Source organism: Anastrepha ludens, chromosome 6 (assembly GCF_028408465.1).
Source record: "Anastrepha ludens isolate Willacy chromosome 6, idAnaLude1.1, whole genome shotgun sequence".
Taxonomy (NCBI): Eukaryota; Metazoa; Arthropoda; class Insecta; order Diptera; family Tephritidae; genus Anastrepha; species Anastrepha ludens.
In genome coordinates, this window is record NC_071502.1 from 109,510,223 (window position 1) to 109,533,890 (window position 23,668).

The window sequence follows — 23,668 nt, forward strand, 5'->3', positions numbered from 1 at the left end:
AATTGAAATAAAATTGAAGAATTTTTTGTTTGTTTTTTAATTTAAGGGAATTATTGAAATAAAAAAAAAAAATTTTAAAAGATTAAAAAAAAAATTAAGAAAGAAGTAAAAAGCATTTGAGAAAAAGTTTGACTTTTGATTGAGAAGATTGAGATGAATAAAAAAGTAGACACTTAAGTTTTGTGTTTCAGTCAAACATTTTTACAATTTTTTCCTTCTTATGAGATTTTACATTCCACTAGTTCTGATCCCAATCTGCCTTTTTCTTCTTTGATTTAAGTATTGGATCTTTCATTTTGGATAGCTGAAAGGACATATGTGTTTCTAAAATTTTTTGAATAATAGTTTCCAGACAAAACTTTGCTTTAATGATGTAAGGTAGGGAATATATATATATATATATAATTGGCGCGTACACCCTTTTTGGGTGTTTGGCCGAGCTCCTCCTCGTATTTGTGGTGTGCGCCTTCATGTTGTTCCACAAATGGAGGGGCCTACAGTTTCAAGCCGACTCCGAACGGCAGATATTCTTTTATGAGGAGCTTTTTCATAGCAGAGATTCGAACCTACGTTCTCTCTGTGAATTCCGAATGGTAGTCGCGCACCAACCCATTCGGATACGGCGGCCGCCGTAGGGGAATACTTAGTGAAAAATTACAATTTCAAAATTTTACAAGCAACCATATTTAACTGTCAGGGCTGTTAAATTTTATTGATGATTTTTATTAATTTGCATACCCTCTAGAAGTTTGGAATTTGGATAGTTCGGCCCAAGGAGCACCAAGAGATTTGGTGGCTATTAAAACACTCAGGCTAAAAAGTCCATTGTATTTAAAACTCTAGAAAGACGGTGGATAGTCGATAGGCATACTCTCTAACTAAAAACAGAAACAAATTTTACTTTTGAACTAATCATTAAAAAAAAGTGGATCTACAGAAAAATAATATACAATATTTTTATTATTAAAAATTCTTTAAAATCATGTATCTCGTAAACGGTCAACATTTAATTTTATATTAAAGGTTTAATTCATTTAATTAATCAAAAATTAAAAACAAACAGTTCAAACACGGTTTATGAGCTTGAGAATATGCATTTTACAGGAATTCTTTAACAAAATGGATTCGTGTAAAGGAGTTTAGGTAGGTTAAGAGTTTAAGCATGCAGCTCCAGTTTTTACTCTCCCTCTCCTCAATTTTTTTTTAAACATATAAAAACTCTAGCTTCCTATTTCAGAATTGCGCGCTATTTATAAATATGTGGGTATGCAAAATATGAACATAAATTGTTTTCAACGAAATCGACACAATAAATTTTTGCTGAAACAGGTGGTGAATCAAGTACAGCACAGATTAAAATGCACGTTACATGACGTCCGTCTATTGCTTAACATTTCGTTTTCATTTCATTGACACGCATCCGTGAATGCGTTATGCGAGAGCCAAGAGTTTTCACCTCAAATCGATTTCAGTCACGTACTGGGGTGCAGAGCAGATCGCCTCCGCGTGGTGCACCCTGGGTAGCGCTAAATGATCTGCGGCCTTAACGGCCTTCCTGAACGATGACGACCCCCCCCGCATTCTGATTTGGACTTATTTCTTCTTCAACACTTTTAGACATTTTTCTGACCCCTGTGCTGGTAGTCGCGGCATTCTGCCACCTGAGTATGCTGAGGTGAAACTCAGCAGAAATGGCTGGTGGGCTAATGACGTGACTGCCCCCGTCCCGCTAAAACCTTGGCAGGCCTCGGAGTACGTTCCAAACCCGTAGCCATTGGGTTGGCGGTGTAGGTGCGGTTGAGACGACTCCCGTCTTCGTGTCCGGTCTGGCTCTGAACGCATGCCCCATAAGGACATGCGTCAACCCTCGCATGGCCTCCCTGCTGCGGCACAGACAACCATGGGACCCTTTAAGGACGACTGCACACTACGGGTTTGGATAGCGGCTTCGAGTGGGGACCCACTCAATACAATAATGAACAACAAAACAACAACAACAACAAGCCACAACACAACTAGCAAAACAATAAACGGTGGCGGGAACTCGGAACCGAGCCCCAAAACCAACTCCCTCAAGACAGGAGGAGCGAAATCGCCTCCTAGGAAATTTGTGCCCCGGGGAGCAGTCTCTAGTGGGGGTAACGCATCGGAATCGATGCGTAAGGTAGTAACCAAGGGAGACACCGAGGGAAAGTCGGAACCGACTTTCAATATTAATCGGGGGGTAAAAGGTGGGAATCCATGATATGTAGCGGAATACAGGCGGAACCGTCTGTAATTCCTAAAGTAGGGGTGATGGATGGGAAAGCTAGCACCAGCAAGGGGCTTTCCCCTAGTTTTCCGGGGACTTCGGGAGCATCTCTCCGGGGACAATCCACTAAGCCTAAACGGCAGCTAGGGCAGAGTAAACGGTCCTTCTCTGATCTTCGTGTGGCTACCAAGATCCTGGAGCGCTACGGTGGGCAGAATGACTCTCAGGTATCTGAGAAGCATTCCCAGACGCTCGAGTGGGCCAGGAAGGTCATTAGGGGAGCAGAGGAGGGCAGTGAAAAGGGAGTGGAAGCGAAAGCGCCACAACCGGACTCGGGAGTTAAAAGACAACGCTCCCAGGAAGAGGACATCCCGCAAGAGAAGAGGCCCAGGATTGGTGGTGGCCCGCCAAAATCATTTAGCGAAGTCGCTAAGCAGGCGGGCTCGATCATTCTTGGAGTAATGGACAGCGGTAAAGAAGACGGCGCCATCTCTAGGGAGGAATGGAAGAGGGTAGCGTCCGCCATCTCCGCAGTATTTATGAGGGTAGTAAGGGAAACCCCTGCCCCCCCGCCCCCCCCCCCCCCCAAGCTGTGAAAGTGCAGGATGGCACTACGGTTCATATAAAAGAATCGTCTGCGCTGACGAACGGTCAGCCTCAATGTACAGGGCGGCAGTAGCCTTGGTGGGAGAGGTATGGGAGGGAGCTAAGCTGAGGGTAGTGGACCGAAAGGATCTACCTGTACGTCCGCGAGCACGTGTCTGGCTCCCCTCCGAACCCTCTGGCTCGAAGGAGATGGAGGAAATCCTCTGCTACTGCAACCCTACACTTCCCACGCACAACTGGAGGGTGGTGAAGGTGGAGAAGACTGAGGGATCCTATCGGCAAGCGCTGATTCTGCTAAATGCAGTCCTCTCGCTGAAGCAAAAGGGGGCATTAACTATGGCTTCGAGAAGGTAGTCCTTAAGGTCTACCAAACCGATGCCAGAGGAGATGCCCCTGCACATCCGGACGTGCTGGGAGACGTAATGCCCACAGTGGAGGAAGCTCCTGTGGACATGGAAGTGGAATCCGTCATGTCGGAGGGTGACAATGCTGATGACGTTCGCTCTTTACCGGGGTCCGTCATAAGCATCGGGTCGTTCTTCGACAGGGCGGAGGAGGAGAGGCTTCTGGCCTCGGAAAGCGAGGACGCCGTCCTTGGGGTGATGGAGAGGATACTGGAGGATGATTATTCTTCAGATAAATCTTCAACACTCTAAGGCGGCGTCCGCCAACCTACTAATCCACCTTGAGCAAGGTGGAGCTGACATAGTCCTGATCCAGGAACCGTGGCTGAGCAGCAACGGCATTTCTGGACTCAGGACGAAAAGCTACAATCTGGTGGCGTATAGCGGGACAGGTAAACCAAGATCCTGTATACTCATCAGAAAGGAACTTAACGCATTTATTTTGCCTAATTTCAGCAATGAAGACATTGTAACGGTGAGCCTGGAGGGCCCTTCTGGGAAACTATGGCTGATGTCAGTCTACATGGCACATGACGATGAGGTGGAACCACCTCCGGTGTTGCTAAGGAAAACCCTAGCCGAAGCAAAACGCAGGAAAATCGGCGTTATTATAGGCACTGACGCGAACTCCCATCACACCTGCTGGGGAAGTTCAGACATCAATGCAAGAGGTGAGTCACTTTTTGATTATATTCTAAACGAGAAATTGTTTATTTGTAACAGGGGTAAAGACCCCACTTTCATTACCGCAGCCAGGGAGGAGGTGCTTGACCTCACTCTGGCTTCTTCTTTACTGATAAACCGAATCTCCGATTGGAAGGTGCTAAATGCTCACTCCTTCTCGGACCATAGGTACATTCAGTTCTCTCTCGCTGAAACCCGTCCAATAAGATCCCCCTACAGGAACCTGAGGAGGACGGACTGGGATGCATACAACAGAAATCTACTGAACCTACTCCCCAAAGCACCGGGAGGAAATCAAGATCTATCGGAAGAAGCGATCGACGAACTGGTGGAGACTTTCACCTCAGCTTGCAACAACGCCCTTGAAACCTCTTGTCCAACAAAATCTTTTCCCAGGAAGGAAAAACCGCCTTGGTGGACAGCGGAGCTCTCTGAGCTTAGGGCCTCATGCAGACGCCTTTTTAATAGGACTAAAAGAATAAGATCTCCCTCGGGATGGGAGCTTTATAAGCTTCTGCGAGAGCGTAGAGGGCTGACATGAGTCTTCCAGATTTAGACGAGTACTCACGAAGAGTTCCGCTCCCTTGTGGTACTTAAGAGACGAATTGGGACGTTGGGCGATGAGCAGCGAGGACTCACTAAAGTTACTTCTCGACGCCCATTTTCCGACGAGCCCAGCACCTAGCAGCACCGGCCTGGAAAGCAGATCAACCTGCACTCGAGACCGGGGCTGGTTGATGGATAAGCGCCGAATGTCTTGGGCCATTGAATCCTTTAGACCCTTCAAGTCCCCTGGTCCTGACGGCATCATTCCTGCACAACTGCAAAAATCAGTGGAGGTATCATGCCGTTGGTTGAGCCCTATCTATGCGAGCTGCGTAGCCAGGGGCTATATACCGAGGTCATGGAGGGCCGTGAGGGTTGTCTTTATACCCAAGGCAGGCAAGTGCTCGCATGTCTCCCCTAAGGACTTCAGGCCAATCAGTCTCTCCTCTTTTTTGCTAAAAACCCTTGAGAGACTGATTGACCTGCACATAAGAAGCGAAATTCCTCGGGGTCGGTTGTCGCATACCCAACATGCTTACTGCAAGGGAAGATCGGTGGAATCTGCCCTGCACACAATTGTGAAAGAGATTGAGGAGTCTCTTTCTCAGAAGAAGCTTGCGGTGGGCGCCTTCCTCGACATCGAGGGGGCTTTTAACAACGTCCTCCCGGAGGCAATCACCCGGTCTCTGGGTAAACTGGGGGACGAAACCGACCTGATCAGATTTATCTATAAAATGCTTAGCGACAGAACTGTCGCGGCAGAATGGGCGGCATCTCCATTCACTGGCGGGTGAGTAGGTTCACTCCGCAAGGTGGTGTTCTCTCGCCTTTCCTCTGGGTCGTTGTTGTAAATGACTTGCTGAAGGAGATGGTGAAAGGGGGCTGCAGGGTGGTTGCCTACGCGGATGACGTCGCATTAATCGTCAGAGGAAAATTTGTGGATACTCTGTACAACCTGATGCAGGGATATCTTAACGTAGTTGTTAGATGAGCAACGGACTGCGGCCTGTCGGTGAATCCTCTTAAGACGGAGCTCGTCTTATTTACGAGGAAACATAAAATACCCAGAGCTCAACTTCCCTCACTAGGGGGCGCTCTGCTGATGCTTTCTGACAAGGTTAAGTACCTAGGTATTATCCTTGACAGCAAGCTTACATGGAAGCCCAATATTGAGGAAAGAGTGAGGAAAGCAACAATCGCCTTGTATGGATGCAAGGGCGCAATTGGTAAAAGATGGGGCCTCTCGCCTAGAGTTGTTTTCTGGCTATACAATACTATTGTAAAGCCTATCTTGTTATATGGAGTCATAGTCTGGTGGAACTCACTAGAGAAGACGACATTGGTGAAGAAGCTGGAGAGAGTCCAGAGGTCGGCACTCATTGGAATCAGTGGGGCGCTTCGAACGACTCCTACTCTGGCGCTCAACGCAATGTTAAATGTGGTACCCGTAGACATCGCAGGCAGAATTGCCGCCTCGCGTACCGCAGTCAGACTGAGGGGCTGGAGCTATAAGCTTAACCTCACTTATGGGCACTCAAGCATTCTCAGAAACTTCGAGTTCATCCCTCTGTCAACGGATCAGTGTATACCCTCGTTCAGTCCAACCGGAACCTTCTCCACTCATATTCCGTCAAGGGAAGAGTGGAGGGAGGGCTACACTTGGGGACAGGGCATGGTGAACTTGTCCACGGATGGATCGAAGTTGGAAGGAAAGGTTGGCGGAGGAGTCTTTTGCGAGGAGCTCCCACCAGACTCAAATTCAGGCTACCGGACCACTGCAGTGTGTTCCAGGCAGAGGTAGCCGCAATCAAAGAGGTAGCCGATTGGCTGCTCAAATGCGTATTAACGGTCAAGAAAGTAAATATTTACTCCGACAGCCAAGCGGCAATAAGGGCCCTCGGGTCTACGACGGTGCATTCGGAATTGGTCAAGGAATGCTTGACCTCGCTTTCGATTGCGTCCGAATTCTTTAACATCAGCCTCATCTGGGTTCCTGGTCACAGCGACATTGCTGGAAACTGTGAGGCGGATGAGCTGGCCAGACAAGGGACATGCGAGGTGATTTCCCCGCGAAGGGAGAGAATTGGGATTCCCCTGACTACCTGCGGTCTGCTCCTGGAAAGATGGGCATCACACCAACTCAGCGAGCGCTGGGCAAGTACACGAACGTGTAAGGCCGCGAAATCCTTCTGGCCACGTGTGGACCGCAGGCGCTCGGGCGATCTTCTGAGGCTGACAAATTATCAGCTCTCTAATCTCGTGGGTTTTCTCACAGGACACAATGCGCGAGGAATGCATGCTGTGAGACTTGGAATCACCTCGAGTCCCTTTTGCGCTGGATGTATGGAGGATGAGGTGGAATCATCTCAGCACCTTCTCCTTAGCTGCCCTGCTCTGGCGGGGCTAAGATCTAGGCATCTTGGCTCCTACTTCTTTGTCACGCCTGCTGATATAGCTGGCGCTGACATTAAAAATCTGATGAATTTCATCAGCAGCATAAAGCGGTTGACGCAAACATAGTCATCGTTCGTAATCCGCACGCTCCCAACTATCCCAGCACCACCTCTCCCGCCCTGTCCCTGTATCCATCGGTCTTTCTCTCCCGCCTTACCCCTTCATAATGGCATCACAAAGGACGAATCCTTCTTCATCCAAGTGTGCCCATTCCCTGGGCAACTATATCAACCTAACCTAACTGGGTATGCAAGTGTTTATTGCCCCAAACTCAAGCACCTGAAAGCAGACACCAACCTCCAGCCAGCGAGTGAACCAGTCGGCCAACCCACACGCAGCATGTGCAATCATTTCAATTACCCATCACTTCCTCCACTTCGACTATGGCCAAATTGCGCTCAGCCACCTGTAGCGCACACCCTTAGCTATTGAGGTGTATGTACGGGTATGTATACGTGAGTGGGTCATCCATTGGCATGAGCCGACGCTGAAAAATCAAATTTACGCTTTAGATTAAATTACTCGACAAACAAGCTGTCAATGGTGGGATATCTGTTTTCTATTTTTTTATTGCTTTTTTTGTTTTTGGTGTTCAATAAAACTTCTGTGCTTGCCATTGGTCGGCAAAAAGTACTTAACAAGAAATTGTGTTGTCAATAAAAACAACAATAAAGGCATCGTAGATGACAGAGTTGTAGCAATATTTGACATAAAGCCGTAGAATGGAGTGAGTGGTGAACACGCACACATAGACACATATTTGCTTCTGGCATTAAGAACTGATTGGCATGACTGGAAATCTATTTATTTTGCACACATTCATACTCACATATATATTTATGTAATATTCCATTTCTTTTCGTATTTGTTGTTGATCAATTTTCCAATTTTCTATTCCTTTTGCTACTGGTTTTATGTGCAGTTTGCACAAAATTATAGCATCGCAACATTCCCACTATTTTCTTTTTGTTTTTGTAATGTTCACTATACTATGTTGTTTATAAAAGTATAGCTCTTTGGTAGCAACAAATGTATTAATCCATGTTTCAAATTTTTTTCAAAAATTTCAAAAATTCTAAAAATGTTTATCAAAATTTCAAACTTTTTTAAACAACTAAAAAAAAAATTAGGTGCGCTGTTTTATTGAACAATAAATTTTAATAAAATAAAGTTCATACTCCAAGTTGGTAAAAATTCTGTTTGATTTTGTTTTTCAAAAGTATTGCGCATTTTCTTCATATAAAAGTCCTTAAACTTCTTTAACATACAAAAATGAAAAAAAAATTCTTTTTTAATTTTAATAATTTTAAAAGTGGCGCTGAACTTGACCCTGCTGTAAAATGAAGAACAATATTTAAATTTTTTTAGGCTTTTTATTTAACTTTTTTTACATACAAAAATGAATTTTTTTTTTAATTGTAATAAAGTTGACCCTCTCGAAAAATTGGACCTGGACGATATTACATTTTTAGGCTTTGTTTAACTTCTTTTACATACAAAAATGAAAAATTTTTTTTTTTAATTTTAAAAATGGCGCTGAAGTTATTCCTCCTGAAAAATTGGGTCTGAACGGTGTTGTCCATCTTGGCTCTTCTACTAGAATACAAAAAAAATTGACAAAATGGCGCGGTTTTGAATTTGACACTCTAAAAATCGGGGTTTTCAGTCTTTTAATAAAAAATAAACGAAATAATTGAAATATTAATATGATTGTAGTACGGGCGATAGTCTATACAGGTGGCAGTAAAATGGATTGTGCTGTTGGAGCTGGTATATATTCTCATAGACTTAAAATTAAAAGATCTGTTCGTCTCCCTAATGCGTGCAGTGTCTTTCAGGAGGAAGTACTGGCAATTGGGGAAGCTTGTAGGCTACTAATCGCATATTTCTCTTTTAAGGGCAATGCCGCTATTCTTTCGGATAGACAAGCTGCAATCCAGACACTGGATTCGGCTACAACAACCTCTAAAGTGGTGGACCAAAGCTGGAATAGCCTTACCACTTTGAGCGCAAACTATAAAGTTACCTTAATATGGGTCCCGGTATGAAGGTAATGAAAATCGGATGAACTAGTAAGAGGGGGATCTGCCAAGAGTAACGTTCTTGCAGAATCGGTATTCACATCAATAGGTGCAGTCAAGAGTGCAATTCCCTAAAATACCTCCGAATCGCAGATTGTAGATGGAGAGACCAGACGAAATGCAAAATCAGCAGAAGGTCATGGCCCACTTACAACCTCAAACAATGGTCCATATTGTTAAACATGAAACGACGGGATGCCTGGAGACTAACGGCAGTCATAGCTGGCTTTTGGTCTATCGCAGAAGAAGCAGACAAAATGGGCATCCCTCACAACACATACTGTCACAGTTGTAAACAACCGGAGAAAAAGGAAACAATCTTCCATTTCCTCTGTGAATGCCCTGCCCTATGGAAGGACCGAACGTTAACCCTGGGTAAACCGCTGTTCGAGAGTCTGGAACTACTGTCTGGCTTAGACGTCAACAACCTAATAAGGTTCCTAAACCGCACAGATATAGTCCTGCTGTAAATAACTGTTAAACAATTTGGTAACGAGGATGTAGCAACAAAATGGTGCGGAAGCGCTAGTTGGATTCTGGATGAATCACCACTCTAACCAACCAACTAACCAACGGGCGATATCTATTGATGTTGTAAACATTATATTAAAATTCTCGACTATTCGCTTAAATAGTTTTTGTGTTTTTGGTTGACAACACCAGGCCGAATAAAGTCGTTTCGAGAAAAACGAGTTCAAAATTTGAGGTCCAGGAGCGCGCGGACCGCTCTCTACCTTGTTAATGGGCTATAGAAGCTATAATATTGGGAATTTCCGCATGAAAATTTCAAGGTTTATTCTCAAGATACTATTCTTTCGAAATACCGTGTAAACCAAAAATCGATTTTTTGACATTTCTAGACCGCCACCAAAATTTTAAAATTTTTCGAAAATTTTTCGAATTGGTTTAACGTGGTCGTTGTTATAGAATGAGGAATGAAAAAAATAATTATATTTAAAAAACTTAAAATATAGTTGTGAAAATGTTGTTGTACTATATTTTCTTTGCGGACGGTATATATGGTTTCTATGTATTTCACAGTTATTGCACAGCGTTGCTTATCGCAGTTGTTGTTAAACTTGTTGTTGTTGTGTGGTGATCCCACTGACTCATAAAAAATTGTGCATTGATAAAGGCAACATAACGACAGGCGCCAGTCGCAAGCAGCGGGGGCTATAAGGAAGGGCTGGAAAAGCAACTCAAACGATGTTACGTACGAATGACAATTTGAAATTTGTTTAACATACATTCAGGCGTGTCGAGCCTGATTGGTATGAATTCACAAATACACAAAATTGCCAATGCAAATTCTGTTGAATAATGCATACATTAGCAATACAGCAGACAAATGGAATATTCAAGCACTGAAATTCACACACACACACATACATGCAAATATATTGCATACTTTTGCAGCCATTAGTAGATATATCCTTTTTGCTTGTGAGTAATTGGCTTGCTTGATGTAATATTTAGAGATGTAGTTTTTTTTATTTTCAAAGTGTAAAATTTGGTTAAATTTGTTGGCGTATTCACATTTGTTGCTAAATAGTCGCAGTTGATAAAAGCGACTAATTGATTTATTCAGCAACCAAATATGAGCAGAGTCAGACTTGTTGTTGTGTGAAATATTCCATATTTTACCTATTCGTATATTATGCCATGCAAATCGATCGAAGCGTCGCTACGTAGATGTCGATGTAGCGGCATTTTTTACTGCTTCGCTGTAAGTATTTGAAAATAACGCGAAAAGGTATGAATCCCATAATGAAAATTGCAAGTAAGAGTATCTTTTTTTAACAATATAATTAAAAACAATTTTTGGTTTTACAAAAGGCTATTGAAAAAAGCATATTTTATGGTGTACGAATTTTAAAAAGTTAGAGAATGCCAAATATAACCAAAGATAGTTCTCTTTAAAAACTTTACACTAAAATTTTCCACTCTGATTAAACATCAAAATTATACAATATTTTTCATAATTTCTTAGTTTACTTCATATTATTCTCAAGCCTCCAAAAACACCGATTTTTAGACGAATTGGCGACAAATTTCTAGGATCACTTGACATCGAAACACGCTCTCATATGACCGAAATTTAGACTCAAAAATACAAATACAAAAACAAAAAAGAGTTCTGAAAAATAGTAAAGATTTCCCTTGATAAATCCCCTAAGTGACTTAACTGCCCACTTTCAGAGGGAAAAAATCATGTTTAAGTTTGTTTGTAGCTTTCCTCGCCTCTGATGAGTGGGACTTCTTTCGGAAACGCCTTTGCCTTTAGTTGATTTCGGAGATAGACTAGACTCAAAAGAGCTTACTCGGTAATGCCACTGGGGTTCGCATTTGATTTGGAACAATTTACTTGGTTTTCTGCTAAAACTTCAGCAAAATTTATTTCTATAGGAGAACTTAAGATTCGAAGTTACGTGTTGTTTGAAACGAAGTATCATGGGCCTTTATTTCACCATATATGCCAATTTATAAATTGTTTGGCTACCCACTTTTTGACTTCTTCTTCGTCAGCTACTTAACATTCGAAAATATACAAGTAATTCTTCTTCCTCTTTTATAGCGTTACACGGGGGGTGCGTCAGAGCTTCCTTCAAAACGCTCCTCCAAAGCGGTCTACCTTGAGCTGTTGCTTCGTAGTTAAGTCTATCCAACTGTTCCTCGGTCTACTTTTGGCCTTCATACCCATTAGCTCTCCTGTCAAGGCTTTCTTCACGGTACAGCCAGCAAGCATACGGATCACATCACCTATCCATCTTATGCGTTGCGCTTTAATAAAACGTAAAGCTCTCTCGTTCTGAGTTAGATCGTTCAGTTCAGAGTTCAATCGCATTCTGTAGGTACCATCATCCATTTTTATTGAGCCAAAGCTCTTTCTTAAACTTTCTCTTTCCATGCTGGCAACCTGCGCACAGTCATCAACCTTAAGGGGGAAGTCTACTGTGACAAGGGAAAAAACAGGCTTATTTTCCAGATTTTATTTCTAACAAAATATTGCTCGTACATAAAATCTATTTAAACTCTTATCTTTATTATATATTTAAGTTTTTGAAAAAAAAATTGTAAGTCAAAATATTCAAAATGGTCGCTGTGGCACTTCTGCAAGCGCAGGTCCGCTTTTCTTAGGTGCCTAAACGGTGTACATGAAATCTTACGTTTCGGTGATCTAAAACAAAAAAACAAAATATTGTTATCATATACATAGTATTGACTCTCGTCTGACGTAGGATTATGTCGATAAAAAATTTTGGCGTTGAAAAAAAAATTCTTGAAATTTTTTTCTTTTTTTTTGCCTAAAATTGATGTTACTATTGTTTATAACAATTTAACAAATAACGATATCAAAAAAATCCTATGTCAGACGAGAGACACTATTACAGAGAATATATAATTAAATTTTTAAGCTGATTCATTTATCAGAACTCGAGATATCGTGTACACCGTATACAAAAACTTAGTTTCGAGAAAAATGCGTTTAAAGTTTCAGTTTTCAGCGTTTAAAGCTTTGGAGCGCTTCGGGAAAAGGTCGAAATTTCAACGAAGAAAAATTTAGCCAGCTGTAACACATATTGTACCTTATTTAAGAGGGTTCAAAGTATTTTTTAAGCTAATAAAAAAAAATCGATTTTTTGAAAAATTCACAGTAGACTTCCCCCTTAAGAGTCCATACCTCACAACCATACGTTAGGATTGGTCTCAAAAATGTAATCTGCGGAGCTTCATGGCTGCCCAGAATGTTCTTGACTACTTTGTGATTTCAGCGCCACCTGGCTGTCAATGAGCATACAGATATAATTTCCCGGAATCGCATTACACAATACCGCATAATATACAGGAATGTTCGACGGACACATCTGGCTACCCTGTATCTTTTGACAGAGACGTCAGAACGCTTAACGACATACCGCTGTGGAAGGGTCAGTCCAAGCAGATGTTTACCATGGAAACGCCACGCGAGCGCTTCCAAATTGTTGAAATTTACATTCAACAAAAGAAGTCAATTGTGAAAAGAAGAAGAAGAAGAAAAGAAGAAAATTGTGATGCCAATTATTCGTCGAAAGCTTATGAGGCAGTTCTGGATTCAACAAGACGACGCTCCACCACACACAGCTCGCACCACAATCGATTTTTTGAAGAAATTGTTTCCTTATCGTTTGATGTTGAAAAATGGCGATTTCGACTGGCCACCGCGTTCGCCCGATTTAACGCCACCTGACTTCTTCTTGTGGGGATATTTAAAACCAAAGGTTTATATTAATAAGCCAAAGACCATAGAAGAGCTCAAGAACAACATCCGTGAGGAAATAGCCGCTATTCCAGCCGAAATGTAAGCTAAAACTATGGAAAAAGCTGCAAAACGGACACAATATGCCGTACAGGCTCAAGGTGGCCTTTTGAGAGATATCATATTGAAAAAGTAAAGTCAACAAATTTACTTGAACCAAATAAAATGATTATTATCGTTAACATCAAAAAAATTGTGTTTTTCTTTGATTTAAAAAAAAAAACACATGGGTCCGTCGAATATGGGCAACCCAGTTGTAAGCAATAAAATTTGACTACAGGTAAATTCCGCCAACCAATCGATTCATGAATGCTTAATTTTTAAAAACATCGAACAACAGTTAATCAAGGTTGTTCAGCAACTCTTTGAGCTGCAGCAGAAATATTCTCAACATAAGTCCAGTCTTTGGTCTGCCATTTCTTTTTCTATCCTTGAAAAAAGAGTTTCTTCAAAATTTTTCACCGATTTTTAGGGGTTACGTACGCCCAGAATTGAAAAAAAATCGATTTTTTGTTTTTTGGATATTTCGAAAGTATGGTATCTTAAGAATGTACTGGGAAATTTTCATGCGAAAATTCCCAATATTACAGCTTCTACAGCCCAGGACTAGGTAGAGGGCGGTCCGCGTGCTCCTGTACCTCAAACTTTGAACTCATTTATCTAGAAACTACTTTTTTCGGCACGGTTTGCATGAAAATTAAAACAGTTCTTAATATTTATTGATGCGGTTTTTGCGGGAGCAAATTTTTTTATTGTACTTTGGGTCATATGATTTTTTTTACGATACTAATTTTTGTAAAGGAAAACTAAAATAAATTTTTTTATAAAGTGTAAGTACTAATAAGCAACACATAACATTTTTTCATATTTATTTATATTGTTATCCCTTCTAGGTTTTCCTTCTACGCATTTTTAGCGCTGCTGGACGTATGTAACCCCATAAATTGGCAACTCATTCAGATGATTTTTTCCACCAAAAAACACGCATTTTGCAAATACGTCTTTCTTAAAGATCGATTATTTTTATCGACCAACTATCAATAATTTTAACGAATTGTTCTATTGCACATGCGTCTACTTGACAAATGTCGAATACGACATAAGCAAAGGTAGCGTCTAGGCATTATTCACTATTGACATCTAATCGTCACTATTGATATCCCTCGTCTCTGGGATAAAGAATAAATTAATATGAAATGCTGACGAGATTCCGAGCCTGCCAGACATCTAATGGAGTAAGAGTTTAGTCAGCGATATCGCGTACTGGCAAGAGCAGAACATTGGTAAAGGGCTAGTCTGGATTAAGTATGTGAGAAAATCTGAACGCATTTGGAGTAAAAATTACCAATTAGTTGTAGCTAAAGAACAATAGAATGGGTGCGAGTAATCTACCTTGCGGCTACTCATATCTACCAATATAGTTCAGCCTATTTCATAGAGCGATTATTCATTAAGTTGAGAAGCTCGCTTCAGTTTCCAAGAGATCCTTAATAAAGGTGGCTTTTAGGCAACTTTCGTTCTTTTATTATTGACATCTACAAGTACTTCTCCATTTGAAGCGCGCTCGTTTTCCGACGCCATCTAACATTGTGGGCTTGAAATAAATATTTAAAAATTCTTCTTCCTCTTTTCTTTTAACCACTTACGCGGTTTTGGCCGGGTTTAACAAAGTGCGCCAGTCGTTTCTTTTTCGTGCTAACCGGCGCCAGCTGGAAACACCAAGTAAAGCAAAGTCCTTCTCCTCCTGATCTTTCCAACGCAGAGGAGGCCGCCCTCTTCCTCTGCTACCATCAGCTGGTACCGCATCGAATACTTTCAAAGCCGAAGCGTTTGTATCCATTCGGACGACATGACCCAGCCAACGTAGCCGCTGGATCTTTATTCGCTGCGCTATGTCTATGTCGTCGTAAAGCTCATACAGCTCATCGTTCCATCGTCCGCGATATTCGCCGTTGCCAACGTGCAAAGGTCCAAAAATCTTACGCAGAATCTTTCTCTCGAACACTCCAAGCATCGCTTCATCGGATGTTGTCATCGTCCAAGCTTCTGCCCAATACGTTAGGACGGGCATGATGAGAGTCTTGTAGAGTGTTAGTTTTGTTCGTCGAGAGAGGACTTTACTACTCAATTGCCTACTTAGTCCAAAGTAGCACTTGTTGGCAAGAGAGATTCTACGTTGGATTTCAAGGCTGACATTGTTATCGGTGTTAATGCTGGTTCCTAAATAAACGAAGTTTTTTACAACCTCGAAATCATAACTGTCAACAGTGATGGGGGTGCCGATACGCGAGTTCGCCGACTGTTTGTTTGATGACAGGAGGTACTTCGTTTTGTCCTCGTTCACCACCAGACCCATTCGCTTTGCCTCTTTATCCAGTTTGGAGAAGGCAGAACTAACAGCGCGATTGTTAAGGCCGATGATAGTATAAGCCAGTATACGCCTTTTCCACCATAAAGTTAGAGAAATCCCACGACAGCGAGTCACCCTGTCTGCAACCTCGTTTGTTATCAAACGCCTGGGAGAGGTCTTTCCCAATTCTGACGGCGCTGCTGGTGTTGAGCAACGCCATCTTGTAAAGCCGTATTAGTTTTGTGGCGATACCAAATTCCGACATCACGGCATACAGATAACTCCTTTTCCTACTGTCGAATGCAGCTTTGAAATCGACGAAAAGATTGTGTGTGTCGATTCTCCTTTCATGGGTCTTTTCCAAGATTTGGCGTATTGTAAATATTTGGTCGATGGTAGACTTTCCAGGTCTAAAGCCACACTAGTAAGGTCCAATCAATTGGTTGACGGTGTGCTTCAGCCTTTCACACAATACGCTCGCTTGAACCTTATAAGTGATATTTAGAAGACTTGTCCCGCGGTAATTGGCACAAATTGCAGGATCGCCCTTTCTATGGATTGAGCTGAGCACACTTCAATTCCAATCGGCAGGCATGCTTTCATCCGACCATATTTTGCTGCTGCATGCACCTTACCAACTCCTCGCCGCAATGTTTGAATAGCTCAGCCGGCAGTCCGTCGACGCACGCGGCTTTGTTGTTCTTTAGCCGCGTTATCGCTATTCTCACCTCGTCATGGTCGGGTAGCGGAATTCCGTCGTCAACGATTGGGGTATCGGGATCTTCACATTAACTGTGACATGCACAGCTATCACTAAACAAAAAGAAAATTAAAAAAAATTTAAAAGAAGTGAAATTAATCTTTACTTTTAGTTCAAATGAATTTTGTACTTGAAGTCCTGTTTAAAACGAATTCTCCTACACGAAGAAAATTTAAATTTAAATTCATCCACGAGAAAGACATTTTCATTGGAACTTAGTGACAACATTCAACTGCTTTTAATTAATTTACGTGGAATTTTACCCCAAAACATATTTTTGTAAATTTAGGTTTTCTTAGAAGTAAAACATTTCCGAACTCATTATGCAAATAAAGTAGAGAATAACATAAGTTAGCAATTAAATTACATTTCTCCGGCGAGTCGCCCGCCCGCCAAGTGGCAAACTTCCCCAAGTGCCAAAGAAGTGCACGGTAGTATTTACATACAGATACACACGCATACATATTTACTTATTTGAGTGCATAAGAATTTGCTCAAGTCAGCAACTTACCCTCATTTTTGCTGTTGTTATTACTGTTTTTGCTCCTGTTCCTGCTCTGCTTGGCTTGGGTGCCAAATTAAAATTGTTCTAATTAGTTTGGAAAAGTTTTAGCTTCGGAAATGTATACCCTATTCAGCTTGGTGTTATATTTAATTATTTTACGCAAAATCTGCCATAGATAGCGATACCAAAGGCTGCAGAAAGACTGGAATACTCTAGTAGCCAACAACAAATGGCTCGTAACGCAGGTGGCGCTAGGGGTTTAGTGAATATGGCTGTGTTTGTATGTCTTTCTGCTATCTACATACACCCGCACCTCTCTAATATACAGGTATGAGCATTTTGTGTGTTGATTTCTTCGAAATTATAACAGATTACCTACACCACTACGAGCAACGAAGTAAAAATACAGTAAAACTTAATTTTACTTCAGCAGTTTGAGTCGCTGTGTGTTGGTGCGCTGGTGACTCGGTCAAACTTTTCAATGAATACCAAAATAACCGTAAAGTTTTTGACAAAACAGCTAAAACTGTTGTGCTATGAACCTATTCTGTACTTTTGGGGCCAATGGCAGGTTAAATGCTGCACGTCAAGGCGGAAGCAGAGAAGAATTTGTAATTACAACAAGTAGCTGCGGATTTATGAGAAATAAATACTAGAAGAGAAAGTGGGAGGCTCTCAGCGCTTGAGTTGAAAGTTTTACTAAACAATTTCCACTTCCTCTTATAAATTATTCAATAAAATCTTTGTTATAAATTCAATAACTCTTGACTGTTGGTTCCTATTGCACCGAAGACTTATCATTAGTATTTTACGAAATTATCGAAAAGTCTTTTGTTTCACCAGTTGGATAAGTGAAAGTCCGCCAACGGCATTGATAAGCGTTGCACCAAATTTCGAAATGCTAAACGGAAAGATTTTAGGGGATAAGCGAAATTTATTAAAGTTTAGTTGGAGCAATAATTTTTACTTATCATCTTTCGTTTTGACTATTTTTACCAGGACAGGGCACTTAGGTAGGTAGGTGAGGTGGTTGTCATAAAGACACAGTCCTTTCGCAGGTCCATTGTGATACCACTGGAGCTTATCATTACTCTACGTGTTCCTTTTCAAACCATCCGGCAGCTTTAATAAACGAGCAGAGCTTCGTTAGTTTTAGATGGGCTATGTCCGATGGTTTCCCTGTCTATAAGTAATTTACAAGTGGCTATGGGTATGGGTATCAGCGCCTTATCCGGTTCGAGATCGAGCGTTGTACCGGCTCTTGTAAGTTCATCCGCCTTACATTTTCTTGGAATGTTTCTGTGGCCTGGTACCCAGATAAGGTGCACCTTGTAGCACTTAGATACGTCATCTAGTAGTTTAAAACATTCTAGAACTGTTTTTGACGAGTGCGTTTTTGATTCAAGCGCTTTTATTGCCGCTTGACTGTCCAAATAAATGAAGACTTCATTTGTGAATAATACTCTCGTTTTTATTTCTTTAAGACCCTCTTTTATGGCAGTGACTTCCGCCTGAAATACACTGCATACATAATGCACTTAAAAATCAATGCAGGAAGCGTTTCACTATCACTACTTCTTCAGTGGTAGTTACGAGTAAAATACAAATTTAACCGTCGCTTAATATTAAGTGATAATGAAAATAATTAGTGATAACATTTTTCAGTAGCACTGCTTTTTGAAGAATAAAATGAGTTGAAGCAGTATAAGCAAATATTTTCAAAATATTATAAACTATAATTTTTGAGCGAAAACTTCTAATTTACTGGCAGCAAAAGTAGGGAAAAATAATTAATTTAATACCAACTTTTGAAAATTATCGTCAGTGAGAGTTTGCCAGTGTCGATCGATTGACGATTCCTGCAAAAGAAAACAAGTATTTCCACTAGCGCAGAAGAAGGAAGAGGTGTGTGGTATTTTAGAACTATTTGCTTTTTTATAAAGGGTTTTTCAATTGCCGCGGGTCGACTTTGGCGCCCTGTGGCAGCCATTTTGTTTTGGTGACATCTGTCAAGTCTTTTGTTTATTATTCAGTTGTTTATGCCAAATCATCATGGCAAGTTACACGATTGAACAGCACTTTCAAATGATAAAACTTTATTATTAAAAAGAGGGTTCATTAACGCAAACGTTGCGCGCATTGCGCCCATTTTTCGGTAGACGTGGTGACCCTTCAAAGTCGACTCTTCAACGTTTGGTGGCCAAATTTGAGACGACCGGGTCAGTAAACAATCAGCCAACACCCGTACGTTCAAGGAACGCAAGATCAGCCGAGAACATTGCCGCGGTCAGTGAAAGTGTACAGCAGAACCCAAGGCAGTCTATTCCTCGCCGTGAACAAGAACTTGGCCTTTCGCAGACTTCAACTTGGCGAATTTTGCGTCGGGACTTGGGCCTACACCCGTACAAGATCCAACTGACCCAGGAGCTCAAAGTTGATGACCATAGACAACGCCGTTTGTTCGCTGACTGGGCTTCGAATCGTTTGGAAGAGAACCCCAGTTTTAGGCGAAAAATCATCTTTAGTGACGAAGCGCATTTTTGGATGAATGGCTGTGTTAACAAACGAAATTGCCGTATATGGGACGACACCAATTCACACGAGGTTCACCAGGTGATAATGCATCCTCAAAAAGTTACCGTTTGGTGTGGATTTTGGGCCGGCGGCGTCATTGGTCCGTACTTTTTTGAAAAGGACGTTGGTGAGGCGGTCACCGTCAACAGCGAGCGCTACACAACGATGATAACCAATTTCTTATGGCCCATATTGAATCATATGGACCTAGACGACATGTGGTTCCAGCAGGAGGGCGTTACGTGCCACACAGCCCTTCCATTTCAACATCTACCCGCCCTTATTGAAAAACCCTTTAATAAGAAAGCGGTGCAAACCATCAATGCTCGTATCATCGAACAAAGTTACTTCGGTTCTTATAGCTCCACCATGGGTCTATGTATTGATTTTCATCTAACACAAAGGAAGTTATTTACAAAAATTTCGTACGTTGGTTGCTGTTAACCCTCGAGAACACGCGCTATGAGCATTTTGCTCAAGCAAATTTTCATTTCGCGAAATTTTTAATATATGTTCTATGTAATTCTGGCACTAATTGTGGTGAGTACCTTCGCTAGTAGTTGTGCTTCGTACTTTGATGAGCATTTCTTTCAATTAGTGCACGATCGGACGTGTAGGCAGACGGTTGATTTTTGAGAGCGGCATTTTGCTCATTGCGCGAGAAACAATGTAAGTATGTATTTTTTGATTTATCTTTTTTGTTGAAAACCTCGGGTTGTGAAAAGGGTTGCTGCCCCAATTTTGAATAGTGGCAGAAACATTACCATGGATAATTATTTTACTTAAATACCTTTAGCAGACAATATAGAAACGATCATTGTGGGTACAATAAAAAGGAAATTCCACCTCAATTTATTTCAGCAAAAGGAAGGCCGCAACCACATACAATGGCTGCATTTGAAAAAAGTTGTACTTATTCTATCATCACTTCATGCCGATGGCCAAGCTAATGAAGAAACATCTGAGAACAAACCCGAAGTAATAACCTTTTACAACCAGACAAAAGGGGGTGTAGACACTGTTGATCAAATGAAAGGCACATATTCAGTTTCCAGGATAACCTGCAGGTGGCCAATGCGCCTCTTTTTCACGCTTATTGACATTACTGGCATAAACGCACAAATTATTTACAAATCAAATACAGGCAATTTAACCCAGAGGAGAACGTTTCTAAAGGAAATTGCCCTGGAGCTAATAAAGCCACATATTTCTAATCGGCGGGCCATAAAAACTTTACCTCGTGATTTAAGAAATACTATGGATCGCATTGTACCAGCAAAAGAACCTGAAAACTAACACCTACAACCTGGCTTTTGCGAGCTTTACCCCAGGAGTAAAAACAGACGTTCGAAAAAAGGTTGCACTTTATGTGGAAAATTACTTTGCACGGAACACGTTAAGTATATGTGCCCATCTTGTTTCGAAAGCAACGTAAATGTCAATCTTACCGAAGACTGATTTTTTTGTCTTTTATTTATTTATTTTGTTACAAGGAGTTTTTTTTGTTAATATACTAAAGTATCAATGTAAAATTTTTGGTTATGTTTTGATTGAATGAATTTATATAATTTTACAGCGTCAATTTCTTAAATAAACACATAATTGCAAAAAAATGACTTGGTATTATAACTATGTTAAAAATGAAATGTTTAAAAATCGTAATCCATTAAAAAGTTACATTCTTACATGAAGTGAGCAAAATGCTCATGCGCGAGAATCCGTGCTATCTTACGAGGCGCGTGTTCTCGAGGGTTAAAGGATCACCTGTGGACTTTTCATCGCGTTCGAGAAATAATGTATTAGCAATTGCCTTACTAAACTCCAGCGCGTATTCTCTATTTCTATGCGGGTATATGACACACTGGCACATGCCAGCAAGACTTTACAAAATTTTAATTTGATATCAGGAACTGAATGCCGCATTAACTGCATCGCACGAGTCAGAGAGCAAACTAGAATATTTTTCAAACTTTTTCAGTAATCAATGGAATCAAAGCATTTATTTATTTATATCAGTCTACGGAAAGATGTGTTACAAACTAATAGAATTAATTAAATTTCAAAGAGCAAGTTTAAAATTTTAATATCTGGCTGCAGATTAAAATCTATAATATTACTGGAATTACAAGAATAACACAATCGGGCTCGTCGCATAATAGGCTCATCGACTTAATGACATCGTTTAATTGCACAGCCATTTTTGTCAACAGACTAGTTGACTAGTTGATCTACAAACTAGATGACTAATATCGGGCATAAACCCAAGCATCGGAAACAAAAGTTCAATAACAAGTGGCTTGACGGCGAAATTTTAGTGGCTAGTTTGAAGCTCTGGCTAACGATCCATTCAAATGCAAATGCTCTGCGTGCAACAAAGTTTTGAGCTGTGGCAAGTCTGATTTACCGAAGCACGCTGAAACAAAAATGCACCAAAAAATATGGAGGCAATTAAAAAGACATCTAAAATAAAGCGAGTAAACTAAATAGTTCCAGAAATTTCGAAATAAGACTTAGCATGTTCTTCGCTGAGCATAATGTTGCGCTACAAGTGGTGGACCATTTAATCCCACTCTTAAAAGAAATCGTGCCCGATTCTGAAATAATAAAAAACTCTGAGCTCGGAAGAAAGAAGTGCACCAGCATAATAAAAAATGAATTGGCAAAAGAGGAAAAACGCAATTTAGTTAAAAGAATTAAAAGTAAACCAATTTTCCATAATGATCGATGAGAGACATCGGACTCAATAAGCATAGGTATGTGTCTAATGGTGAGATTTTTCGACGAGGAAAGCGAGCGGCTTGTGGTTAAGCTGCTGGATCTAATTCCAATAAGAACTGATTGCACTGCAGAAGCTCTGTACGGAATTTTTTAAAGAATTATAAGCAAACAATTCAATTTTGACGTTGCAATTGCCTCATTACAGTGTAAACACAAGAGAAAAAAATGTAGGGAATTTCGTAGAGAAACTTTGTTGTAAGCGTGGGGAAAAGTAGGGAGTTTTTTTGGGCTGTGTAGGGATTTTTCAAAAAACCATTTACCATCACTGGCATAAGCTATAAATTCATATGTATTTAGTTAGAGATCATGTTTCACTGAAAAATTTAGTGGTAGTGAAAAAAATTAACTATCAGAGAAGGAATCGTTTTTTTCAGTGTAACTAAATTTTCATTGATAATGTGTTTTACATTTTTACCACAGCTGAATCATCAGCGGAACCATCCCTATAGATATTCTAACACAAGAGCACAAACGGAGATGGGAGGAAAAAATCTCAAGAATCCCAGTACCACGCTTCACCGATATTAGAATTCAAACGCTCACACTTGGGCAGGCAAGATGGAACTCTGGACGGTACGGTAGATGGACAACCGATCTGGACATAAGGGCACGGTAAATGGACACTAGATCTAGAAAAGTGGGTAGAAAGAAAGCACGGTGAGGCTAGCTATTATCTCACACAGTTTTTGTCCGGGCATGGGTCCTTTCGCAAGTATTTGTGGCGAAAGTGAAAAGTGAGCCTATCAAACTGCATTTATGGAGATACTGAGTATGATGATGCCGAGCACACCTCCTTTAAATGCGATGGGTTGAACAGAAAGAGGACAGCTCTGCAACGAGCTATTGGTGTATTTACACCTGAAGAAATAATCGAGAAAATGATGATAGGCGAAGAAAAGTGGAATACAAATTTTGTGGAGGATATTATCCGAAAAAAATTACGTGAAATGGAGACTTATACAGAAGAACATTGAGTGTAGGTTTTTCAAAACAAGCAGGACGCAGGGTGAGTAAGTAAGTGTCCTTCCTAGGACGCCGTCTTGGACCTCTACCTCGAAGCAATGCGGAAGCAGTCCCGGGGGAGGGAAAAATCCAAGGGAAGAGGATGGATAGTATAAGTGGAATCCCCCCTTTCGTAGTAGCGACGGTTACTATATAATGCGATGGCTTTTTAACCCAACCTCACCGCAAAAGAACACCGCTGAATTGGCAGTGGTAGTACAAAAATGCTCAACCCTGATTTAGCATTGTTGTGCGAAAAATAATCATACCAATAATAAGTAACACTTATTTAGTTTAAGTAAATGAATTATTCAGTGCTTTAGTAAATGCTATGATAAAACACTTATATGTACAAAAAGATTCGAACTACTAAATT

At 41.0% G+C, this 23,668-nt stretch overlaps 1 protein-coding gene across 1 annotated transcript; it reads left to right on the forward strand.

Annotated features, from left to right (window-relative positions):
- Window positions 1-2,295: 2,295 nt before the first annotated feature.
- On the forward strand, window positions 2,296-22,739 carry LOC128867231 (uncharacterized). Its single transcript, XM_054108333.1, has 3 exons — window positions 2,296-2,722; window positions 3,468-3,932; window positions 22,711-22,739. The coding sequence occupies exons 1-3, from the start codon at window positions 2,296-2,298 to the stop codon at window positions 22,737-22,739; spliced, it is 921 nt and encodes a 306-aa protein (XP_053964308.1).
- The last annotated feature ends 929 nt before the right edge of the window (window positions 22,740-23,668 follow it).